This window comes from Danio rerio, chromosome 19, assembly GCF_049306965.1.
Source record: "Danio rerio strain Tuebingen ecotype United States chromosome 19, GRCz12tu, whole genome shotgun sequence".
Classification (NCBI taxonomy): Eukaryota; Metazoa; Chordata; class Actinopteri; order Cypriniformes; family Danionidae; genus Danio; species Danio rerio.
Window position 1 is genome coordinate 43,160,001 of NC_133194.1, and position 12,575 is coordinate 43,172,575.

Sequence of the window (12,575 nt, forward strand, 5' to 3'; positions counted from 1 at the left end):
TTCCAAAATGACTTAGTCATTACCAAAACGACTCAAAATCATTACCAAAACGACTCAAAAATCATTACCAAAACGACTCAAAATCATTACCAAAACAAACTTAAAATCAATACCAAATAAAAGCACTCCGAAAATAAAATCATTGCCAAAAACAAACACAAAATCATTGGCAAACCTAAAAGAAAATAGTTGCCAAAAAAAATTCAAAATAATTTCCAAGATAAATCAAAAATAATTGCTAAGACAAGATCCCTGCCAAAACAAACTTAAAATTATTGCCAAAATGACTCAACAGTGTTACTAAAACAAACTTAAAATATTGCTAAACAATGTCCAAATAGTTGCCAAAACACTGCCAAAACACCTCAAAATCATTAATAAAGAAAACTCTAAATGACTAAAACAAGTCCAAATAATCGCTCAAACAAAAACAGTGCAAACACCTCATGATCATTACTATACTCAAATTCATTACCAAAACTAACGCAAAATAATTGGCTGAACAAAAACACTGCCAAAATGACTCCAAATCATTACCAAAGCAAACTACAAATCATTACCAAAACAAAGTCCAAGTATTTGCTAAAACAAAAACACTGTAAAAACACCTCTATGATCATTACCATACTCAAATTTATTAGCAAAACATATGCTAAATAATTGGCAAAACAAAATCACTGGCAAAAGTGCTCAAAATCATTACCAAAACAAACTCCAAATCATGTGTGGTAATTAGCTAAATGTTTTTTTAGAAGTTTAAAAGTTTTTTACAGTATCAAAAAAAGTTATTTGCACTGTCAAAAGTGCTCACAAATAAATTTTCAAGTCTGACAGATTAAACGTCAGGAGCATATACACTCCATGATCCATGTAAGATCGTGTCTATAATCTCTCTTGGTATACCCTACCTCAATCTCTCAGACTTTGCTGAGTGTAAACGCTTGAGCTGATACTGTTATCATAACTAGATGAGCCTGCTCTCACAGGAAGTTTAGACTTTTTTAATATCTTCCTTCCTCCCCTTTCCCCCATTTCTGTTCAGAGTGAAGATATTAAACTTCAGAAGGTGGAAATAACCATTTGAGTGCTGGATTGTAATGTAATAGAGGCGTTAGTTGTTCACACACAAAAAGAAACTATATTTTCCAGCTCATTTGATTTTTGCTATATGGTTTAGATTATTTTGCCCTAGAGCTTGAGGAAGTTCTCATAAGCAATAGGGACTTCATCAAATCTTTCATGTTACGAGTGAGGAAAAGGGTAAAGATTGCCTAAAGCACTGTGGATTTAGCCTTTGTGAAATATCAGTATTTTTCTTGTTCTGGAGATGATTTTGTGATCTGTACAATGATTAATGATGCAAATCCAGTTTTTGAAGTACTGTTAGGATGAATGTTATCATGCACATCTACTTTGATAATAGGAGTTGTTCTCTTTTCTTCATCCTAAGAGAAGAAAAAAAAACTAAATCATTGCCTTAACAAAATTGCTGCCAAAATGACTCAAAATCATTACCAGAACAAACTCAAAATCATTGCCAAATAAAAAAAACTCATTGCTAAAAGCGAAACCACTACCAAAAACAAACACAAAATCCTTGGCAAACCTAAAAGAAAGTAATTTCAAAAACATAATCAAATTGTTGACATAAGACCTAAGACCTACCACAACAAACTCTTTGCCAAAGTTTGCAAAACAATCATTCCCAAAAACAAATTCAAAATCATTGCCAAAAGAGCAAATATAATTGCCTAAACAAATTCACCTTCAATGCACTAAAATAATTACAAAGACAAACCAAACATAATTGCCAAAACAAGATCTCTATGAAAACAAACTGAAAATAATTGCCAAATTGACTCAAAATCTTTACCAAAACAAACTCCAAATTATTGCCGAACAATGTGTAAATAATTGCCAAAACCTAAACACTGCCAAAACACCTTAGTAAAACATACACAATTGGCTAAACAAAACCACTGACAAAATGACTAAAAATAATTAGCAAACTCCAATTCATTACCAAAACATATCCAAAAAAATGCCAAAACAAAAACTGTCAAAACGTTTATAAATAATAACCATACTGAATGTCTTTACCAAAACATACACAAAATAATTGGCAATACATAAACACTGTCAAAATGACTCCAAATCTTTACTAAAGCAAACCCCAAATCCTTGCCAAAACAAAAAATGTCACAAAACACCTTAAAATCTTTACCATACTCCAATTTATTACCAAAACATACACAAAATAATTGGCAAAACAAAAACACTGCCAAAATCATTACCAAAAGCAAAGCTAAAATCATTACCCAAACAAACTTCAAATCATAACCAAAACAAACTCCAAATCACTACTAAAATAAACTTCGAATCATTACCAAAACAAAATCTAAATCATTACCAAAACAAACTCCAAATCATTACTAAAACAAACTGCAAATTGCCAAAAGAAACCCCAAATCATTGCCAAAACAAAAACTCTCGCTAAAAACCTCAAGATCATTACCATACCCCATTTTATTACCAAAACATACCCAAAATAATTGGCTAAACAAAAACACTACCAAAATTAGTCAAAATGATTACCAAATCAAACTCAAAATCATTGCCAAAACAAATCCAAAATCATTACCAAAACAAACTCCAAATCAGTACTAAAGCAAACTCCAAACCATTACCAAAACAAATTTCAAATAGTTACCAAAACAAGCTCCAAATAGTTACCAAAACATACTCTAAATCATTACCAAGGCAAACGTTAAATCATTACCAAAACAAACTCCAAATAGTTTCCAAAACAAACTCCAAATCATTACCAAAGCAAACTGTAAATCATTACCAAAACAAACTCCAAATAGTTACCAAAACAAACTGCAAATTGCCAAAAGAAACCCCAAATCATTGCCAAAACAAAAACTCTCGCTAAAAACCTCAAGATCATTACCATACCCCATTTTATTACCAAAACATACCCAAAATAATTGGCTAAACAAAAACACTACCAAAATTAGTCAAAATGATTACCAAATCAAACTCAAAATCATTGCCAAAACAAATCCAAAATCATTACCAAAACAAACTCCAAATCAGTACTAAAGCAAACTCCAAACCATTACCAAAACAAATTTCAAATAGTTACCAAAACAAGCTCCAAATAGTTACCAAAACATACTCTAAATCATTACCAAGGCAAACGTTAAATCATTACCAAAACAAACTCCAAATAGTTTCCAAAACAAACTCCAAATCATTACCAAAGCAAACTGTAAATCATTACCAAAACAAACTCCAAATAGTTACCAAAACAAACTCCAAATCATTACCAAAGCAAACTTCAAATCATTACCAAAACAAACTGTAAATCATTACCAAAACAAACTCAAAATCATTGCCAAAGCAAACTTCAAATCATTACCAAAACAAACTCCAAATAGTTACCAAAACAAACTCCAAATCATTACCAAGGCAAACTTCAAATCATTACCAAAACACACTGTAAATCATTACCAAAGCTAACTTCAAATCATTACCAAAACAAACTCCAAATCATTACCAAAGCAAACTCCAAATAGTTGCCAAAACAAACTCCAAATCATTACCAAAGCAAACTTTAAATCATTACCAAAACAAACTTCATACATTACCAAGGCAATCTTTAAATCATTACCAAAACAAACTCCAAATCATTACCAAAACAAACTCCAAATCATTACCAAAGCAAACTCAAAATCATTACTAAAACAAACTCTAAATCATTACAAATCAAACGCCAAATCATTACCACAGCAAACACTCTTCCAAAACACCTCAAAATCTTTACTAAACCACAACTTATTACCAAAACATACAAACAATAATTGGCTAAACAAAAACACTGCCAAAATGAGTCAGAATCATTACCAAAGCAAACTCCAAATAATTACTAAAACTATCTTCAAATCACCAAAAGAAGCCTTAAATCATTGCCAAAGCACAAACACTGTCAAACTAAATCATAAAAGGAAACCATCACCAAAACAAACACTAAATCATTGCAAACGCATAAAATGAAACCTAATCCCTGTCAATAGAAACAAAATCAAAGCATATGGAAAAAAAGGTAAAGGTTGCTTGTAGCTCTGTGTATTTAGCTTTTCAGAAATATCAGTATTTTGCATGTTCTGTTCAACTATGAGTTATGCAAATCCAGGTTTTGAAGAATACAAGAGGGAGAATGTGTTTCATGTACTTACTGTAAAATAAAAAACTGGTTTGCTTTGACTTTGGGAGTTATTTTCCTCTCTCCAGTGGTCCCAAGATGAGACATGAAGCCTACACAGACTCTTGAGTGATGACTGTGGGCTCTCTAAGGGTTTAACTGTTATATAAAAACGCTCTTCTCCTATATAAAAGCTCTCCTTTCTTGAATGCCAAACATCAGTCTGCTGGCTGCGCCGAGCGTCCGCTGGAAATGCTATCAATCACTGGTGTTGAGCTCTTCTCTGAAGCGTTTATTTAACAGACCCAAGATATTTTGTGTCTTGTTGTGTATCCCCTGTTTCCACCAACAAGATTGTGGGTGCCAAAGCTGGTGCCCAATTAGGATCTGCTCTGGGCTACATTTCCCAAAACTGTTAGAGCTGGCGGACTTTCTTAACTCCCTTAATGCTACCCTGCAGTTCCCAAAACAGCTCAATTTAAGAGTGTCCCACTCCTTCATTGTGCAGAAACTCCAGCCACTTCTTTTTTTCATACCAAGTAATTTCGTATGTGTGAATATGCCAAGATTCCCACTCATGTTGTACCTCTTATATTGTGTATTTGTTTTGTTGTTCTGTTTGTAATTTCCATCACCAAGGTAAGTTACTTGTGCACTACCTGACACAAGTCTTGTCACCTATCCAAGTTTTAGAAACAACAAATAATAACTTGACTTGTAGTCAGAAGTGGCTTATATAAAAGGCAAAGGCCTCTAGATTACGCTTATTTTACCAAAATAAAATATGATCATCTTCAATGCCTCCTCCTTCATCTTACCCCAGACATGCTCAATAATGTTCATTTCTGGTGACTGGGCTGGTCAATCTTGGAGCACATTGACCTTCTTTGCTTTCATGAACTTTGATGTGGAGGCTGTAGTGTGAGGAGGAGCGCTGCCATCCACTCTGCAGATCTCTCGCACATCCTCATACTAAATGTAACCCAAACCATGATTTTTCCTTCACCAAACTTGACTGATATATGTGAGAATCTTGTGTCCATGCTGGTTCCAATAGGTCTTCAGCAGTATTTGGGATGATGGGGATGCAGTTTAACAGATGATTCATCTTTTTTATGTTTTGTCAGTGATTCTTTTGGGAATAGATTGCTTTTGTTTTGGCAATTGTTTTCTGTCATTTTATTTTTTTGACAATGATTTAATTTTAAAATACAATGTTATCGTTTTTTGGCAATAATTCAGTTTGTATTGACAATTGTTTTATTTATCTTAGCAACAATTGATTTGATAAATAGATAGATAGAAAGATTTTGTCTTACTTGGCAATAATTTTATTTTAACAGTTTTTGTTTGTTTGATTAATTGAAATGGTTGCGTCTTATTTTGTCAATAATTTACATTTTTTTATTTTATGTTTTGTCAACTATTACTTTGTTTTGTCAGCAATTCTGTTTTATCAGTGGTTTTGTTTTGTAATGCAGTGATTTTATGTTTTGGCAATGATTTTGTTTTGACAGTTTTTGTTTTGGTGATGATTTTGTTTTGCTTTTCTAAATGGCTGTTTTTGCATAGATTTGAGCCGTGCCTTTAATGTTTTGCCATTGATTTTGCTTTAGTCTGGCAATACCTTTGTTTTGCCCAGTCATTTAGCCTCAGCAGCAGTGTTGTTGTCTTGTGTTTTTGTTGATTTTGGTAGTTCTCAGTAGTTTTGGCTTTGAAAAAAACAGCCCTACTTCAGTGTTAAGTAGTTAGTGATCTCTGGCATGGTTTGTTTGACTAAAAGGATTTTGTCTTGTTTTGGCATTAATTTTATTTTGCCAGTATTTGTTTTTGTTGTTTTAGCAGGGATTTTGTTTTATCAATGATTTTATGTTTTGTGAATATTTGGTTTAACAGTGGTTTTGTTTTGTTTTGGCAGCAATTCTGTTTTAGCAGTGGTTTTGTTTTGTATTGCAATGCTTTTATGTTTTGACAGCGATTCTGTTTTGGCAGGTTTTGTTTTGGTGATGATTTTGTTTTGTTTTTCTAAATGGTTAGTTTTGCATTAATTTGAGCATTGCCTTTAATGTTTTGGCATTAGTTAGTCTGCCAATATTTTTGTTTTGGCAGCAATCCTGTTTTATCAGTGGTTTTGTTTTGTATTGCAGTGATTTTCTGTTTTGGCAATGACTTTGTTTTGAAAGCATTTGTTTTGGTGATTTTGTTTTGCTTTTCTAAATTGTTGTTTTTGCAATTCTATGTTGTTTTGGCTTTGAAAAAACAGCACTACTTCACTTTTAAGTAGTTAGTGGTCTCTGGCATGAAAATGCAGGCAGGTGTAATGCTCATTTACTGCATTTGGCTTCTACAGGAGGTTCATGTCTACTTGCTTGTATTGGCAATCATTTTATTTTGCCAGTTTTTGTTGTTATTTGTTTGATTAAAAATTTTATTGTCTTGTTTTGGCAATTTTATTTAGCCAGTATTTGTTGTTGTTGTTGTTGTTGTTTTTTTTTGTTGTGACTGTATGTTTTAATTCGGCAATGATTTTATTTTAGCAGTGATTTTATGTTTTGTGAAATATTTCTTTGTTTCATCAAATTCTGTTTCATCAGTGGTTTTGTTTTGTATTGCAGTGATTTTATGTTTTGGCAGTGATTTTGTTTTGAGGGGTTTTGTTTTGGTGGTGGGTTTTGCTTTGATTTAAGAAATTGTTGTTTTTGGATTGATTTGAGTTATGCCTTTAATGTTTTGCCATTGGTTTTGCTTTAGTCTGGCAATACTTTTGTTTTGCCAGTCATTTTGCTTCAGCAGCAGTGTTGTTGTCTTGTGTTTTTGTTGATTTTGGTAGTTCTAAGTTGTTTTGGCTTTGAAAAAAACAGCACTACTTCAGTGTTAAGTAGTTAGTGGTCTCTGGCATGAAAAGGGAGGCAGGTGTAATGCTCATTTACTGCATTTGGCTTTTTCCACAGGAGGTTTACATCTACTTGCTTGTTTGTTTTCTCCAGAGATGACTTACAGCGAGAGTGCTGAGGTGGAACCATTTGTATAATCTGCACATCAATGACACGATAATTATGTTGTATCGCTAAGAGCCTGCTAGAGTATCGGTCCAGAATAAATCCCACCTGAAGGGCTTTTATATTTAGTCACTCTCTCTGTCACGCTGTGCGCATATAGACATTAAGATCAGTCGCCTACATTCACGCTCTTAATACACTCATGTCTTGCTGTGCTCGTCTCCGCGGGTCATATCATCATAAGTATCCTTCTCTTTACATTAGAGCGGATGCATAATGGCCAAAGCAATGAAAAGCTGCACTATGAATTCACAATGAACCGACGCAGAAGTTCTCAGTGCTTTGTCTCGTTTTGTTCTGGTGCGCATTACATAAACCGAAACGGCTTCTGTCAGGATAGATGATGCACATCTAGGTGGTGGATTTCGATGACTCTGATAGATGTCCTGTTTGATTAAGCTCACTTTGTTATGTCAGGATAAACACTTGGCCTGATTTAAAGTGACAGCTGCTTTGTAGCAAGGAAGAGCTTGTTTTTTGGTGGTATTGTTGTAAGACAGGAGGGTCAGACTCATTATGGGCTGAGGATCAAAACGCATTATGTTGGCTGCATTTGATGCATATTTGTTTGTTTTTTTACACATTCTTTTACATTTGTGTACTAAGGTGAATATTTTTGGAAATTATAGGGTGTCTAACTGTATTTATACATATTTGAAGAGTGTTTTAGACAAAAAAAAAGTTTAATTGCAAAATTATTAACCTATTTTGAACTGTTTCTGACTGTATTTCTTTTTTTTTTGTGATTATTTATTTATTGCAGAACAAAGCCAGCATACATAGCTAGCAACAACTATATACTGTACAAGCCAGGGTTTGCATTAAATGACAAATGACCTTCATACACCATTAATATGATATAACTTATCTTTCAGTACACTTTAGTTTATCTAGTTATCATATAGGAAATGTTCTCAATTAAATCAGACCATGCTTTGATTGTTTGGGGTTTAGCTCTGTTAGTTATTGCTTTGGAACGTTCTAACAGCGCAATATTTTTTAGTTCTATAAACCACATTTTGTTTGCTGGGAATGCGGGTTCATGCCAAATTTTAAATGCAAACATTTTGGCTGTAGCTAGTGCAGTATGAAATGTCCTACAATGGAAAGTGTTTAAGTGTATTTCTATGTTCTGACAGCTTCTTGTTCCTGTCGATGTTCATCACCCCATTTATCATAATTAAACTCAAATAAAATTAAACCCGTTTGTTTATTTTTCTTTTTTTTTTAATTTATATTCAAAAGGGAAGCGAGTGAAGCAAATAGCAGAGTAGTGGGAAGAAGCAGAGGAAATAAAACTACATATGTTTACCTGCTGGCTTTCGTGGAAATAATATACAGTTGAAGTCAGAATTATTAGCCCCCCTTTGCTTTTTTTTTTCTTTCTTTTTTTATATATTTCCCAAATGATGTTGAACAGAGCATATTTCACAGTATGTCTGATAATATTTTTTCTTAAAGTCTTAGTTTTATTTTTACTAGAATGAAAGCAGTTTAAAAATTTTTTTTTTTTAATTTTAGGGACAAAATTTTTAGCTCCTTTAAGCCATATATTTTTTGATAGTCTACAAAACAAACCATCATTATACAATAATTTTCCTAATTACCCTAACCTGCTTAGTTAACCAAATTAACCGACTTAAGCCTTTAAATGTCACTTTAAGCTGTATAGAAGTGTCTTGAAAAATATCTTGTCAGACATTATGTACTGTCATCATGACAAAGATAAAATAAATCAGTTATTAAAAATGAGTTTAGAAATGTGTTGAAAAAATCTTCTCCCCATTAAACAGAAATTGCGGAAAAAATTAAACAGGGGGGTGAATAATTCAGGGGGGCTAATAGTTCTTCAGCTGTATATATTTGTTTAACAGAAACAGAACGAGCAGGAATATGATATTGACCTTACAACTGGGATCAACGACTTATCTTTTGTCAGGTAGTGTAGAGTCATTTTATAAATATCGCTCATTTTGAATGTTTTTTTTTAATCAAAATCTCCTTTAACTTTGGTTTGTATTTCATAATTTCAGCTTGACTTAAAATTCCAGCTGTTTTTAGATAAAAAATTTAAGATCAAGCTTAAAGATAATCCACAAACATGACGAAACGGTGTGCCAAACTTCAACAGACTAACCCAAGCTCTAGTCATAACAGCGCATAATGAGAATACTAGTCTATCAGCTCCTTTATCTAAAATAAATCTCATATTTCTAGAAGACTCCGTCGCCGAAGGCTCAGACGAATCCACCGTGGGCCGCAGCTACGTGAAGAAGAAGCTTGAACACGGCTTAACGCGGATCTGGCAGGTAAAAAAAAGCGTGCTCATTTACTCTCCTCTGTCTCTGTTTGTTCTTCTTTCCTCCATTAGCTTCATGACTCGCCCTCTCGCCCTCTATCTGCCCGCAGGACGTCCAATTGAAAGTGAAAGCCTATTTGCTGGGAACTGACATGTCCAACTTCAAGTACGACGACTTCATTGTGGTTCTGGATGTTATCAGCAGGTAGAAACCCACTTCGCTCATTAGCGCTAATTGGATTGGCCCTTCGGGGACCGACTGCGCCCCCGTCCTCTTCAGCCTCATGAGAAACTCCCCTAAAGAGAACTCGGGGCCAGGGGGGCATCAATGAAACCATTTGTTCTCCTGCGCTTGTCCCCATTAACAGGGCTCAATTAAAAGGCCATTTTGCGTGTGAAAGCGCAGACCTCTGTATTGATCCTGCCTCGGGGTCGCTGACTTGTGCGAATAGAAGCACCATGTCCTGCTCTCAGAGGGACATGTGATTTGAAGAAGCTCTTTTTGGGGGGGTTAATGAGAATGTTTAGGCATATTTTATGATATTGATATTCTTGTTTTTGCTCTCAGGTTGATGCAGGTGGGAGAGGAATTCTGCGGCAGTAAGTCTGAGGTGTTGCAGGAGTCCATTAAGAGACAGAGCGTGAACTACTTTAAGAACTATCACAGGTGAGATAAACAACCCGCGGCCGAGCTGACAATCATTTCCAGGAGGGATTCACTGGTTAATATGTGTTATAATATGTGAAGTATTTGTTGTTTTAAATATATACTGGCTTAGCTGAAAGTTAGTAGCACTTTGCTTTTTCCAATGGATTTTTCTGTTGACTTTTGTGCTTTTTTTGTGATTTTGCATCCCTATTTTAAAGCAATTTTCACATTAAATTTAAAGCAATATTACCTAAAAATATTTAGTTGTTGATGCTTACTTTTTTAAGTATTCTAGCAAATGGTTTTTCTCGAATTTATTGGTTAGTGTTATGCTGTTTTCACACCAGACTATAAATAAAAGCGGATAAATCGCGCTATTTGCTCGTAAATAGCCGCGTGAACATTTGAGTGCAATCGCTTCATTCGAGCGTCAAACCCCGCTTCATTCACGCGTCAAATTCAACAGGCGATACGTCACAACCACATCACAACCCACAAGAGCAAGCTCCTGATTGGTTTACGTGGCACGAATGTCCGCTGAAGTTCAGATTTTCCAACTTGAGCGATTCTAACTGGTTTAGTTAGACTGACTGTAAAGCATAGCCGAGTGTATTTACTTGAGATAGATACTCCGCTACAATGGATATTGTGTTAACTGCTCGCGTAGGCTATTTGATTTGTTCGCACACTGTCTTAGTTATATTGTGTGATGGAAGGATTCACCGCTGAGACGCGATTCAGTTATGAGTCCATTCAATATGATTTCTCATATCTGGTACTACATGTAAAAGTGTATCAATGATGAAGACTGTTTGAGTTTTATATTTTGTTCTACAACAAGCTTGGTTAACCTAACGTTGACTGGATGGTTCTCACGGTAGTGCCGAAATAAGAGGCTGTCCTGGGAAAATTGGGACATCTGATCAGCCTTATGGGTGACTAAAACAGGCTTATTCAATATTGTGATTGGGCCACAGCTACTTAGAGCCCCAGTTTAGCTCCATCGTCACTGTTTTTGAACAGCAGCGAACCGAAAGGAATAGTTCACATTATTAATGAGAGAAAGCATAACGCAAAGAGGCGTTTCCCTCGTCATAGCACAAATTTATTCTTCAGCCAATTAAGGGCCTCCTTTTTCCGTGGGCCCTGGGGCTTCAGTCCCACCTAGCCCTTACGTTAATCTGGCCCTGTCAACTGTTTTAAGAAAAAAAACATTTTGGGTGTTCAATTCCATCCCAGAGATTATTTTATTTAGTTCTTTCTGTTTAAGTTCAGGGTTTATGTCAGTGTCAAACACTACGTTCATTTACAATTTACCAAAGCAATGGTCAATGATGGGTTTTTCTTTTCAGATTGATTTATTAATTGCAAGATTGCTTTAATGAGATACCTTTAACCTTATCCTGGCCTTTGTTGTGTCAGATTTGTTGCAATTTAACTTTATAAACACAAAAAGTATTTAACGGATTTGTCAATCCACTAGTTTTTGTTAGTGTAAATAAAAAAAATCTAAAATGTATTTACAGTGGTTCCTTATTATTCGTGGGTGTTACGTTCTAAAAACAACCCGCAATAGGTGAAATCCGCTAAGTAGTATGCTTTATTTTTACAGTCCAACACTTCAGAGTCACATTGATAGCGATCGATGATTAAATTTGGCTAGCTGTATGCACTCTGTGCTGTACAGGAGACACGGCACGGAGGAGATTGATTGACAATGGTCTACAGCCAATCAGGACGCATAACACAATGCAGTAATCAGGACACAGGATGCTGTCGGAAAAAAGCATGTCAAGTTACACTAAAACATCTGCAAAACAACGAGGCCACGAAAAGTGTATCACGTTTCACTGTATATGAAAACTAAAAAAATGGCCTAGCATAAGTATTTTCCGGACTGAAAAAAAAAAAACACACCGAAGGACATCCGCTGTGTAAAACATATGCTGGAATAGTTGACAGTTCATTCCACTGTGTCGACCTCTGATAAATAAGAGACTAAGCCAAAGGAAAATGAATGAATGAATGAATGAATGAATGAATGAATGAATGAATGAATGAATGAATGAATGAATGAATGAATAAATTAATTTAATAATTAAAAACCCAACTTCAAGATGACATAAAAATTAAAAATGCAGACACGTTTCCGTGTTTTAGCACTCATCCCTGCAGCCCTCTGTTGTTTCCTCTGATATTGTTGTTTATTTGCACTCTGCATTTTTCATTTAGTCGACTGAATAAATGAATTATGCAAATGAGCTAACACTGCAAACGTGCCTAAATAAATCTGCACATTTTCAATGTCACAGTGTTCCTGTGGAATAAAGTGTATCATGGCTCTTTCAACACCCAAGGTCA

General features: G+C 34.7%; 1 protein-coding gene across 20 annotated transcripts in view; it reads left to right on the top strand.

Moving 5' to 3' along the window:
- Nucleotides 1-12,575, top strand: part of vps50 (VPS50 subunit of EARP/GARPII complex) — a 307,794-nt gene that overhangs the window by 151,142 nt on the left and 144,077 nt on the right. For 10 of the 20 annotated variants that reach the window (XR_012395216.1, XR_012395215.1, XR_012395217.1 and 7 more), the window contains exons 14-16: nt 9,484-9,575; nt 9,676-9,770; nt 10,134-10,232. Coding sequence is in view for 4 of the 20 variants with exons in the window: in XM_017352306.4 (XP_017207795.1) it covers nt 9,484-9,575; nt 9,676-9,770; nt 10,134-10,232 (286 nt within the window). In the remaining 16 variants the exon portion in view is untranslated. The remainder of the gene's footprint in view (nt 1-9,483; nt 9,576-9,675; nt 9,771-10,133; nt 10,233-12,575) is intronic. The other 10 variants (XR_012395220.1, XR_012395219.1, XR_012395221.1 and 7 more) reach the window with 1 other exon arrangement.